Source organism: Leptonychotes weddellii, chromosome 1 (genome assembly GCF_054177405.1).
Source record: "Leptonychotes weddellii isolate Sample4059 chromosome 1, ASM5417740v2, whole genome shotgun sequence".
Classification (NCBI taxonomy): domain Eukaryota; kingdom Metazoa; phylum Chordata; class Mammalia; order Carnivora; family Phocidae; genus Leptonychotes; species Leptonychotes weddellii.
This window is the reverse complement of record NC_138369.1, coordinates 191,133,597-191,147,307: the sequence shown is the minus strand read 5'-3', so window position 1 is coordinate 191,147,307 and position 13,711 is coordinate 191,133,597. Positions and strand designations below refer to the sequence as shown.

Below are 13,711 nucleotides of genomic sequence, written 5' to 3'. Positions count from 1 at the left end.
GGGGGGGGGGGGACAATGGGTTAGTGAGAGGAGCAGAGAGCAAGGGATGAGCACACAAGCAACCAGCTTCCTTCCTGAGCAGGGCCGGCAGGTGGCACCTACATTCGCCCTGGGAACCCGGGAGGCAGGCCGGTACCCTAATCGCGGGATGCCGAGACTGAGCTGCAGGCGCTGAGGCTTTCTCTTTCTGAAAAGGGACGCTGGCTCGGGGGCCTGTGCACGTGGGGGGCGCGGGCTGCGCAGTCAGTGGACAAGGGGAGAACAATGTAAACGGTGAGTCACTGAGCGGCAGGGTCATGCTCTCCTGTGCTCCCCAAGTTCCACCTGAGACGCACCAGGAGGGAGAAAGTGGGCCCCCACATACAGCAGTTGATCATGGGGCTCCCAGAAAGCTCTGCACAGTGGTCCAGGCCTCGGAAGGGGCAGCGCAGCCACTGGGAAGGGGGCACCGGGGTAGGCCGGGGGCCAGCGCGGCTGAGAGGAGCACAGGGAGCTGGAGGATGAGGGGCAGGGCCAGCGTGGGGGGCACGGCCTTGGGAATTGTTAAGATTTATTTATTCATGTGAGAGCACGCGGGCGCGAGTGGGGGCGCAGCAGAGGAAGAGAGAGTCTCAGGCAGACTCCCCGCTGAGCAAGGAGCCCGACACAGGGCCCGATCCCAGGATTCTGAGACCATGACCTGAGCCAAAATTGAAAGGCAGACACTTAACTGACGGAGCCTCCCAGGCGACCCAAAGCCTGGGGATCTGATTTTCACTTAGAAATGTTTTTATTTCACAGTTGTTAATAAAATATGTATTCAAATGCAGTATTTCCAGTGTAGCTGGTGGGCAACGCCAGCTCAGCTCTTACCCGGGGAGACAGCGGGCGGGCCCAGGGCCCGTTGTACGTGAAAGACGCGCGGACTCCACGCTCACGGATTTTGTTCCTTTGCTCTGTCAGGCTCTCATTGAAAAGCTGGGACAGGACAGCGGCTGTGGGACGACCAGACCTGAGCCCATCCTGCCCCACTGGAATGGCCAGCCACACGAGGAATCACACCTCAAAGGCAGCGACACGCCGCTTTCCTGACACAGCGCCCAGTGGGTCCACAGCCAGAGGCGCCACCAGCCAGCAGCCTGCACGTGGCAGGTACGGGACCCCTGACTCCGCGAGCTGGGTCCTTCAGAAGGCTGTGGCCGTCCATCACCCCGCAGAAGGGCAGTGACCACCAGGCACAGGACAGGCCAGGAGGGGAACCCCACACCGAGCCCCAGGAAGCACACGTGAAAGGGGAGTCATACATGGTGACCCCAACAGGCATTTTCAAGAGGGGAGTTTCCAGAAACTGCAACTATTCACCTACCGGGGAGAAGCACTGAGGAAGGCTTCCCAGAGGCAAGAGCCGCTCAACAAGCCTGCAGTGCTAGGCCAGGGCCACCCACCCAAACCCCTCGGCTGCCCAGGGCAAGCTCTGAAAAGCCCACCCTGCGTGGCCCAAAGTCAGGGACACCCATGCTGCCCCCAACCACAGCCCCTAAGAGAGCCCCAGAGGGCCCCTGGGGAGTGAGGTTGCTCCCCTTGCCCCAAAGAGCGGAGCTCAAGGGGACGAGGACAGCTCCACTCGTCAGCTCCTTGTGCGTGGAGCAAGCCTTCAAGGCTCTGGATTATCAGGACTTAGAAGGGGACAATTCAGTGCTTTCCCTCCTGCCAGTAAGAGGATCAACAACTTACTGAGCATCTCCTCAAACCAGATGCCTCTTCCCTGAGAGCCGAGCATCCTGGGAGGGCGGCAAAGGCCAGGGCAGGTGCTCTGAGACCCCTGCCCCTTCAGTGGCCAGCAGACCGGCACTGGGACCAAGCACAGCAAAGCACAGGCCCAGGCTCCTGGGGGACACAGGAACACGGCCACACAAATGTCCGCAAATCCAAGCTGGAAGTGCTTTAAGTTAGTAACACATGCCACCTAGCGGGAGTGTAACCGAGGCACGTGAGGACAGTTCAACATTGGGACATCTGCCAGGCACCCCACTGGGGGTCTGTTTAAACACAAAGGCCACCATGGCCATAAGAAGTGCCAAACGGAACACCACAGAATTCACTATCCACTCACCGTAAAAATGACAACACAGCCATGAATGGAGGCCAATGCCTTAATGTGACAAGAGATTATCTACCAGAAACATCATGTTCTCTAGCAAAACATCACAAGACCCCACAGCAACCCAGGGAGGGCAGACGGTGCTGGGCTGGTGACCCTGAGAACCCACAAAGCTCACAAAGCCTCAAACTTCAACAAGATTTTCACCTGAACCTGTGAAGCTAATTCCAAGTTCTACTTTGAAAAAAAGACTCAATGTGTAAGAGTAACCACCAGAACATGTTTAAGAGAACACGCAACAAGGAAGTGGGCCTACTGGACGCTGAAGCAAATAAGGAAGTGACAGAAATCCCAACAGGGCACCGTCCCGGGCAGGTGTGGAGGGCAGGCTCCCGACATCCTTTTGGGGAGAGGGGGGTCCCTGCTGCCTGCCCTAAAAGCGAAGAATTAAACACCACAAATATAACAAATAGGAATCAAAAGCCACAAAACGCAGGCATGCATGCATGCACACACGCACACCATGAGTTTCTAAAGCTCCACACCCCCAGGAGAAAGGGGAAAGGTCTGCAAGTTCAATCCTGCACAAGCAACCAGCTTGCTAGTGAACAGGGTCTTCAGCTCTGTCCGTCTTACCTAAATAGGTTTATAACTTTTTTTACGTGGGACTGAAACATTAACATGTCCTCAGATTTGGGTGCCTTTCATTCCAGCCTGGAGACTTGGGGGTACATGTGAACAGTGAATTTAAAGTGGTGTAGTTCTGTGCCACTGGGCTCAGCACAGGGGCTCCAGGCTGGCCACCCTCCTCAGAGGACAACTGCGCCGTCACCACGGGCCCCACCCACTCTCCCCTTTCTGCCCCAGAGCCACTCCCACGCCTTCTAGCCAGAGACAGGGGCTCAGGGGGAGGGGGGTGCCCACCTGGAGTGTCCTCTGAGGCCAGGACCCTGCTACACCGTCTTCTGGCAATGAAGTCTCCCTTCTACCCTCCAGGCCAGATAGAGGTAGGGGGCCTCCCCTCCACATCCTTGTACCTGGGCTGGAAATCACCCCCTTCATCGACTCCTCTCCAGGTAAACCTTTCTTGGGGTGCTAGGACCAGACAGACCACACACCGATGTTTCTCCCCGGGGAGAATCTCATGGCCAGCCCGCTTGTAAGCAAGGGGAGGGGCAGCGAAAGGTCCCTTCTACCAACTGTGTGTTCTAGAGCAACAGATTCTGAGCATTTTGGGGGCGGGGAGGCTCCTCCTGCCCCTACCACTCCCCCTCCCCTGGCTCTGGAAGTTTCCCAGGGACTGACACCCCTTCGTTCTAAATGGCTTAATTTAAAACTAGCTTGAGGTGTAACCAAGAAAGCATTCCACATGCTAACTGAGCCTCCAAAAACAACTTCACCGGCTACCTGGGATGCTGACCGTGGGAGAGTCTTAAGGGCTGGGTTCCCTGAAGGCCAGTCCACATCCCACTGACAGAAGTCAGGAGGAGGGGGCAAGGCACGTGCCCCCGTCACTGTCCTTACTTCCGTGCCCACATCTGCCCATTGATGAGAAGCCTAAGGGAAGTTCCTCAGAAACCGGGCCTGAAGCAGAGAGCACGTGACAGCTCCTTGCGATGTCACTGGTGCCGCTGGGTCCCAACCCCTGCCCCAGGCTGGGAACCCTTGGCACCCCTTGCATCACCGCCCACCAGAGGCTCGAGGCCCTGCCCAACAATGAGAAGACATGAAAACAGGAGCTTGGAGAGGAAGATGAAACTGTATCCATTTTAGGGGCATGGTTTTTTATGTAGAAAGTTCTAAGGAATCTACAGAGTAACTATCAGAATACATGATTTTAGCACTGTCAAAGGATACAGTATTCTTAAAAATCCATCCTTTATAAACTACTAGAAAACGAAGCTTTCGAGAATCTCACTTATAACAGCTACAAAAACTATGACCTATTAGCAATAGGCGTAACAAAAACAAAAACCCCTGTAAGACCTCTACTCTGAAAACTATACAATGCTGACAAGAGAAATTAAAGAAAATCCACATAAAATGGAAAAATATACCATATTCATGGACTTGAAGATTCAATACTGTTAACACGGCAATTTTCCCCAAACTGACCTACACACTCAAGGCAACCGCAGTCGTAAGCCTGCCAAGGTTCCGTTGGTGGGAACGGGCCTCTGGTAAAACCTACACGGAAGCGCCACGGACGTGGCCTTCCCACAGAAGAACCGAGGAGGGGAGGGCGCCCGCTGTGTACCACGGCCTCCTCCGGAGCTGCCGGCACGTGTGAGGACAGTTGCAGCAGCCAACAGAAGACGCCCCCAAACAGAACCACACTCAGGAGGCCGTGCGATGTTCCGCCAAGACACCGCAACAAGCAAACGAGGGGAGAGAAGTCTTTAGGACAAACAGTGCCAGAGTAAGCGAACATCCACCCTGAGGGGGAAAGAGCCTCAGCCAGGACCACACGCCGACAAAGACCAACCAAGACGGACCAGAAACCTAACTGACCTAACCACACAGCTCTTAGAAAAGCAGAACAGCACCTTGAGGACTTGAGATGGGGCAAAGTTTTCCTAGACAAGACATAAACGTATACAAAATAACCATATAAAAAAAGATAAATCGGATGCCTCAAAATCAAACTTCTGCTCGTCAAAAACACATTGTTCAGAAAATGAACAGGCAAGTCACGGTCTGGAAGAAAATCTGCAAGCACGCACGTGACACAGGGCTGGCCTCCGGGACGTCAGAACCATTCTCGGAGCGAGGTAACGGAAAGGCAGGGCCCCCACGAAACCACACCCAACTGGGGCACACACACCGTGCTCGGCGGTGGTTCAGAGCCGACGCCACAGGGAGCTGCCGACGCCCTGCCCTGCAGGGAGCCGTGGCTGGTGGTAGTGTGAACACAGGACCACTCTAGGGAAACGTCTGGCAGCTGCTTATAAAACTAAACATGCACCTGCCCTATGACCCAGCGCTCCATTCCCAACCATTCCTCCAAAATGACGACACTCTCCACAAAAAGACCTGAAGAGAATGTTTGTAGCAGCCTTTTTCATAGTAGCTAGAAAGAGAAAAAAGACCAGGTGTCCATCAATAGGAAAGGGGGTAGCAATTGGTCTGTCCACATAAACCCTTCTCAGCGAGAGAAGGGCCCGGGCCACAGCGACACACACAGAGCAGACTTTCAGACTTCCTGCGAAGCAAAGAAATCCAGACACAAACAGAACACATCCTACACGATTCCACTCACAGGACGTCTAGAGCAGTAAAATCTAAACTGTGACTCTGAGGGGAGGAAACAGTGGTCGCACCTCGGTGCTGGGGCTACTCCGTCCCTCCCAGGGACTCTGGTCACACATGCGTGTGCAACGGCACCCAGACTGGTACATCGTCGTAGGCCGGCCTTACCTCAAAACGAAGGAGAACCATCTGCAGATGCCGAATTGTAGCAGAATCGTTTGGGAGAAAGCGTCCTGACGTCTGCCACTCACTCGGCAATGGGTGGATGGAACACAGGGTGGTGGACAGACGGACAGGAATGGACAGAGGAACAGATGTGGTAAACAACAGTGTCCACATCAAATCTAGGTGTTCACTGTCAGGTCCTCCCTGCTTTTCCATGTGACACTTTCCATGATAAGATATTAGGTAAGCCCGAGCGGGGCCCTCCATTCCTAAACAAAACTGTAAAAACTATGAGCCAGGTAACTCAAACCTAAAGAAAGCAAGAATAGGGTATTAAAAAAACCAGAAACTAATAATTTAGGGCACAAGAAAGTAGAATTGACAAATACAAGGCTTAATTCTTGGAATGGAAAAGAAAATAAAGAGAAGTTCAAGAAAGGGATGCAAATAAAGGACAACAAACAGGGTATCGATGATGAGAGGCCAGGAGCCCTTTGCCAATGAGGGTGGAGATCTCATCAGAGTAGATGCCTTTATGGGAAAATAGGAGTGGCCACGCCAGGCTCAAGGAGAGACGACGAAAGACCAACCAGCACAGAGCGAGGAGCGAGTTTTAAGTATCTCGGCACACAGCAGCGCAGAGAAGCGCAAGGCCCCAGAGGCCAGTCTGTCTGCTTCCCCAAGTCCAGCTTACAGAGAACGTTCCGCACAACCCCACGCAGGGACTGTGCGAAAGAAAATGCACGAATGAGTCACTTCTGTAAAAAACACCCATAGAGGGACAAAACATAAAATAACTGTGGAAGAAGTTGACAAATTTCTCTAGGAAATTAAAAACATACATTTTCTTTAAAACCTTAAAGGAAAAAAAGAATTTTAACCATGACAGAACATACCACATAACACAAATTAATTTTAAAGTCAAGAGAACCAAAAGATTATAATAAATAAAAATAAAAGTGAGCAGAATCACACTAAAATGAGAACAGTAAGAAAAAAATTGCAAAGCAAGCCTCATAGGACAATCCGTAGAAAACCATCGGTGCATATTCAGCATCATGAAAACTAACTCTAGGGAGCGAGGCACCGGGCGCGGGGAGGCGTCTGCTGGAGGCACGGGATGAAGCGCCCCTCAGACAGGCCCTGAGAAGGAAGGAGCAGGGGCCCCGCCACACCCAGAGCGCCCAGGGAAAGTTCTGCTGTAAATCCCTCGCAACAGCACGGTTGCCTATGTGCTGATGAGCCAGCCCTGCACACGAGGCGCCCAGAGCCGTGGCGCTCGGGGAAGACAGGGTTAGGGCCCTGCCCCAGGCCACTGCGGGTGTTGGGGGGGGGTGCACGGGGGCCGAACTTACTCTGCAGCCACCTCTCACGCCGCAGCTTCAGTTTCTCCTTCTTGGGCAAAACAGCCCTGGCCTCCGCACCTGAGGACAGAGAACACATGGGGGTGAGTGGGGCGCTCCGTGCCCACAGGGAGGAGCCGGGAACTGTGCCCCAGGCCAGGCCGCTGCCAGGTGCATGGTGGCCCAGCATCAGGAGGGATCCCTGAGCACTTCCTGCGGGGATGCCCCGGGACACCTGACCCCAGGACGACCTCCAGAACAGGCTGCAGTGTGACCAGGCAGCCCAGAGATGCCACATAACTCACCAGGAGGAAGCGCACGCTCTCTGACTAGGAGAAGCCTGGTGGCACCAAGGGGGAAGGCCCATGCCCCCAAGCCTGGGACCTGGAGCCCTGGAGCTGAGGCTCACGGTCCCCACCTGTTTGCAATTTCTCTGCACAGGCGCTGCCCAAAGCCGAGGGTCTCAGGTGAGTCCAGTCGAAGCAAGAGATGGTCCCAGATCTTGTCACTGATTCCACCAAGGCAGTAAGAAAAACCTACTTCTCTTCACATGGTGCCTTCCGTGAGGGGCCGCTGTCCACCCTCGCCTGCCAGCATCGGAACGTGTCTCCAACGTTCCCAGCCTAACCCTAACCCAAGGTCAGGGCAAAGAGTGCAACACATGCCCTCTCCTCTGTCTCTAGAACATCTCCGTCATCAGAACGCAGGCCACCGGCTGACCCTCCCACCACCCTCCCTGCTCCCCCCAGCTCAGTGGGTGAGTGGCCTCCCCTCCCTCATAAGCCTGCCCTCACCCCCATTTTACAGACTAAACTGTGTCCCCCAAATGCACATGCTCAAGTCCTAATCACCAGGCCCTCAGAATGCAACTGTGTTTGAAGACATGGTCTTTAATGAGGGCACAACGGTGGCCCTGATCCAACGGGACTGGTGTCCTCATAAGAAGAAATCACAACACAGACGTTCACGGGGATGATGATATGAGGACGACGGCCGTCTACACACCCACGAGAGAGGCCTCAGGAGGAACCAAGCCTGCCAGCATCCTGACCTCAGAGGCCTGGCCTCCAGACCGTGAGGGATACAGGACAGGTGTGGTGTTCGTGCTGGCCGCCCGAGTGGGCCCCCACATCCATCTTCTCGGGAATAAGGCAAAGCCCTGTGCTTCCGCCATCAGCCAGACAGCAGGCCAGTGTGGCCCTGCCTGCCCAGCCCCCACGTGGACTGCGGTTACCAGACACCAACATGGCATCACCCATCACCCGCCAAGGAAAGGGCACCCGTTAACACTCATTCACGAATGACCTGAAAAAACCTGCTAACCTTTAGGAGCACTAGGCACCTTTCTGTCAGTGACCCTACGAACTAGCCCAACAGAGGGGGCCGTAACCCCCCCAAGTCATGGGAACTGCTAGGGACCGGGACCGGAAAGGAGCTGCCTTGGGACCACACTGCTGGAGGGGAAACGGAGACACGAGACTTGAAGTAAAGCCTGAACCACGTAGACACAAAAATCACACACGGCCCTGGCCGCAGGACACGGGGCTTTTCTCCTCAGCGGGCGGACGGGATGGGAGCGAGACAGAGGAGCCCCTGCCCCCAGGAGGCACACAGAGTGGGAGGACTAAGCCTGATGTCACTGACCAGATGCTGACTCCCAGCTGGACAAAGCCGGTCAGCCTGTGTCAGCAGAAGCCATCTACAGCCCCAAGGATGCTCAGGCAGGGCCTGCTGGTGCATCAGATGGCACTGGGCCTCCCCTTCTCCAGGCCCTTCCTTCTCCAAGGGCAGGACGCTGGCACGGGGCCTGAACTACACCCTGGGCAGTGGGACAACCACAAAAGGAGGGACCCCTCACGAGTCACTGAGCCTCTCAGAGCCTCTGCATTCGAGGGTAAACACGTGGGACAGAGAGCAGGGTAACTTTGGGCATGATCTATAAATTTACGATACAAACCCTGAGAGATTGTCGTCACCCCTTCGGAGTTCTTCCAGCTGGGGAGCTACCATGGGTGAAACATGCAGGTGTCCCCTGGGCTCTGTGCACGGGAGCCCGGCCTGACCTGGGGGCAGGGAGCATAGCGTCGCTGCCAGGCTCAGGGAGCACAAAGACGGAGTGGACCGACTGCTATCTGCCCCACGTCAGGGCTGTGGCATGTGGGAACACAGGCTGGGAAGGCCCTGAGCCAGGAGACGCTGGACGCTGCGGACAGTGTCTCTGCCTCCAGTTTGCTCTACAAACAGAGCGGTCTCCAGCTGGCTCCAGTTCCTTGGCCTTAACCGATTTCCCCAGAGATCAAGTGGCCTAAGCCCAGGGCATAGCCCACCCCGAGCACAGGCTACGAGACACTCGCATCTCCCGATGTGTCTTTACTTCACGCCGATTTTCCCAGCTCCTACGGGAGATCCATGATGTCTACACAACAGAGCGGAAACAAGTTCTATCAAGAGAAAGGGGGTGCGCCTGTTAAACTCTTCAGCTCAGGAACGTGCATAAAACCCTGTAATCTGGGACTCCCAGGAGGATTAATCCCTTATCCAAAAGTAAGACCCTGCACGCTGTGGCCTCGCGTTGAAACTTCCAGATGCGCTGGAGCTGACCTACTCTCCTCCTCGCGGCCCTGACCTCTCACTGCCCCCCCCCACCCGCCCAGAGAGCGGAGACCTTGTGTCTTTCCAGTCACCCTCAGCTGCTCAGAACGGGGGCGGGTGTGAGAGGGTGGACAGAAGGGGCTGCAGGGTGCGGGCCCCCAGGGTAACGCTGCTCCTCCAGCTGCTCCAGCTCCCGCCCCCGAGCCTGGCACCACACCCACCATGCTATCCAGCCGCCAGGTGCCGGCCTGATACAGGCGGGGAGGGCATCTCTGCAGCCTCGTGCAGGCGCCAGAGGCCTCTGGGGGTTGGGGTGGGGGTGAATGTCCACGTGTCCTGGTGCCATGTCAAGCCACAGCTGGGTGATGACAGTGCCCGCTATGGGGTCAGGGGGCATCTGACTGAGGTGACAGTCTGGGCAATGGAGGCCAGTGACAGGAACACAGCTGACCCACATGTCCAGCAGGTGAATGCAGGAGGGTGCCCTCCCAGGGAAGCATCCCACAGGAGGACGTGAAGGCGGCTCACAAAGTTCAGGGAGACCCCACCCCTGGGGGCCTCTGCCCAGTAGCCTGTCCCCACGGCACCGGGGAAACAGGAACCAAACATGCCGTCCCTGTGAGACAGACGAGCACCCGGAGAGTGAGGTCCCCCAGACGCTGCCTGGAAGCGTGGGCCCCACAGGCCGCAGGCGGCAAACACGCGGCCCACCCCGGGCACCATAAGCCCTGCTCACCTCAGTGTCCCTGACGGGGGTCCCCAGCGCATCTGGAGGGTTCCAAAAGCCCAAACCCCCAAGGACCAGGCAAAGCCCTCACTCTGCACTGAGGCTACAGCCTCGAATGAGACAGACAAGAGGGCAAGAGGGGCGTGGTGGCCAGTGGGCCAGGTGGACAGGCCCTACAGACAAGCCATGCAAACACAGGCTTCAGAGAAGGTGGTCTCTGGGAGTGCCGGGATGGTCTGGGCAGCCAGAGCCTGAGGCTGAGCGAGGCAAGACAGCTGCCCAGGCGCACCTCGCTGTCCCCAGACAGCGTCAGACCCGGAGCGGAGGCAGCCTCGGAAGAAAGAGAAGCACAGATCCCGGCAGGGGGAGGGCTCCACGGGAGCCTTCTTATGGGAGATTTTCACGCACGCGCAGGAGAGGGCAGGCGGTCAAGAGCCCTCGAGCACCTCCAGCTGCACCCACTCCGAGCCCCCACTCCACTCTACAGGGCCCGTCCGACGCCCGCTCTCGTGACCTCCGCCCCCAGGCCCCTTGCTGCGCCCGTGTCTGCTCACCAGAGTGCCCGGGCTGTCCTGAGCCAAGTCCTGTGAAGGGGGCCCTGCCCTCAGCATTGGCGCCAGGAGCACGGCCTGAGATGGGTCAGGAGATGCTCGGGGGCGCATGGAGGTGGCCTGGCCAGCCGTAGCACCAAGCCTCAGCCCTGGGCAGGCCACCCTCAGGACCCCGAGTGAGGACACCTTCCCAGGCGGACGGGAATCCCAGCAGCACTGCCCGCCTGCGGTTTCTCCACCACGGCCGACGGGGCTCTGCCACAGGGGCCAGCAACGGGGCGGCACCAGCTCACATCCTACCCAGGAGCGCCCCCCCGAATCCTGCTCTGGCTCAGTTACTCCCACCCCACCTTGTGGGCTTCCCTCCTGTGGCCGCTGGTCCCACAGGCCCTGTTCCTCCTGACGCCCCGCACGTGGCTGTGCCACACCACAAAGGAGGCACGGAGGCCCAGAGCAGAACCTACCCGGAGCCAGGCAGTTCAGCGCAAGCGGCACCACCCGCACCGAGGCCGACAGACCCTCCTGCGGTGTCAGCGCGGGCCGTCCCAGTTCTCGCATGTACAGCAAAGAAGTACACCCAATCTCCAGTCGCCGCCTCCGGGCAGCAAGCTCCACGTGACCCACGACAGCAGAAACGCCGGCCTCGGAAAACTGGGGCCGGGCGCCATGACGCTGGCCTCTCTAGTCCCAGGCAGGAGGCTCAAGAGTGCCGCATGCAAACCTGGGTCCTAGTCCCTCCCAGGGCCACTGTCCTGGGTGTGCCCTCACCTCCAGGACCCCCTGAGTCGACACCACAGCCCTGCCGCCTGGGGGAGCGGAACGAGAGGTGTCCAGCAGCATTTCCGACAAGTGACAAAGTGACAGCAACTGCGCACCCTGGGGCGCGTCATCCCAACCCGAGTGCCCAGCCAGAACTCAGGGCAGGTGCCAGGAACGCCAACCTGGGGTGTCCACGTGACCCAGCGAGCAGCGTATTCTCACCTTCAGGATCAGAAAAATTCTCCAGAACCTAAGAACAGTCAACCCAGTGACCACGCTGAGCACAGGAGGCCGCGTGGCCTCCCACCCTCGCCATGCCTGCACCCCACCAACCCACCCACTTCCGAGCCCCACCCTCCAGCCGGCCTGAGGCACCTCCGCAGCCCCGGGGCAGTGACCTCAGCTGCAGGCCAACGGGCTTGGGCATCCCAAGGTGGACGGACGGGCACGAGCTCAGGTATAGGCTGCTCCAACCAGAAAAGCTGACGCTAAGACGCAGCTTCCTGCGGCAAGACAGCAAGCTCTGGGTCTTCGGCGGTAGAGACTCAACAGTCTTCCCAGCCGTGTAAGCGGAATGCCGGTGCACAGTGCGAGGTCCAGGGCCCCGCACTGGCACCCCAGCGGTCCGCCTCCCATGTGGTCTACAGCCTGGGCAGGACGTGCAAAGGACAGGACATGAGTACTGCCTCATCACAGGACGTACATCCTAACGGAACTGGAAGAATTAATGCGTAATTAGCTTTTCCATAAATGACACCAAGAACCTGCTCTCCTTTCATCAACAAAGATGTGCAAAAACCAAGCACAAGTAACAGAAGGAGGTAGCCTCAGGTTTCAGAGCGGCTTCAGGAGCAGGCTGACGTGACTAAAGCCTCGCACAAAGGCATCCCGGGACACTGACGCTCACACCTCAGCTTCTCAGTAAATGCTACCAAAGACAGAGATTTGCAGGAATAAAGCGGGAGTCCTTCCCGTCCCTCTGTGCATCAAAATAAGGTCCCAATGCATAAAATATGTAAACAAAACCGTAAAAGTACTACAAAAAACACAAATGAGTCGCAAAATAGAAAGAAAACAGCAATTTGACTATGTACGAGAACTGTAGTAAAAAAGTTATGTGAACAAACTCAAAAGGCATCACTGATGGGGATGCCTGCAGGCAACAAAAAAGCACTTCTGAATCAATAGGAAAGGCAAACATCATAAAGGAATAAGAAAGGCGCAAAAACGGACTGCCTTCAGAGAAACATGGCTAATGGAACTTCTAAGGAAGCGCACATCTTACGAACCGGCCCGCACTGGCCGCCCCCGACATCAGCAGAGACCTAGGCAGCACCAGCCGGCTCAGACCAGAGGCAGAGGCGGACTCTCACACGCAGAGCAAGGGCTCCCACAGGGCAGCATCTTGAGAAGGCAATTAGGCACTGTCTACTGACTTTCGTCATTGTTTTATGGGCTTCTCGTGTTCGGTCCCCAGTCAGAGGCATGTACTAATACCCTGGGCCACAGGTGGGGACTTGTGATGCAAACCCAGGGCCAAAGGGGCCATCTGGCTCCCAAAACCATCTATGGATTTTTTAAATGTGTGCACATCTGACTCAGCAATTCCACCTCTACATTTCTGTGTACAGAGGTGTTTACTAGCATCCACAAAGATGGGCGGACACGACATGCCCTGCAGCGTAGGTCCCATCATACGACAAACCCCAACAGCCTTGCAGAGGAGCGAGGTCACCCTGTGCTGACGGGCAACCATGCCCAGCACTCACGGAAGCACGGGGCCAGCACCAGCCAGGTATGCAGACTGTGGAAACGGAGAAGCCTGCAGGGGGGACAGCTGCACCAGAGTCCCTGCACAGAGTCTCCACGCTCGTGTACGCCACGCTAACGAGAGGGCAGTGGTGTGCCACGGGGGGGCGAGCACTGTGGGCTCTCCAGGACGGAGAGGACAGGCCCGATGGCCGGAGATGCAGCTAGAACAAGGAGGGCCCGAGCCCCCTACCTCGGCAAGCCTGAGACAGGTGGTCGCCTACAGACGGTGCAGCTAGATTTTGTTCCCTTCATTTTTCCATTTAATTATTTATGCTGCACCCTGCAAGCAGACAGCCATTTAGAAATTTTTATAAAAGCAAAGATATAAAAAAAACAGGGACAAACTTCCCTAATCAGAGACCGCGTCTGGGAAGAAAAATAACAAGATTATTGGGACGCCTGGGTGGCTCAGTCGTTGAGCGTCTGCCTTCGG

General features: G+C 56.7%; 2 protein-coding genes across 2 annotated transcripts in view; one reads left to right on the top strand and one right to left on the bottom strand.

Annotated features, from left to right (window-relative positions):
- The window catches only part of POFUT2 (protein O-fucosyltransferase 2), a 345,437-nt gene that overhangs the window by 247,192 nt on the left and 84,534 nt on the right, over positions 1 to 13,711 (top strand). The window lies entirely within an intron of this gene.
- The window catches only part of SLX9 (SLX9 ribosome biogenesis factor), a 38,675-nt gene that overhangs the window by 12,246 nt on the left and 12,718 nt on the right, over positions 1 to 13,711 (bottom strand). Inside the window, exons 3-4 of the mRNA XM_081803270.1 lie at positions 6,575 to 6,918; positions 365 to 434 (exon numbers count right to left, since the gene is read on the bottom strand). Coding sequence (XP_081659396.1) covers positions 365 to 434; positions 6,575 to 6,918 — 414 coding nt within the window. The remainder of the gene's footprint in view (positions 1 to 364; positions 435 to 6,574; positions 6,919 to 13,711) is intronic.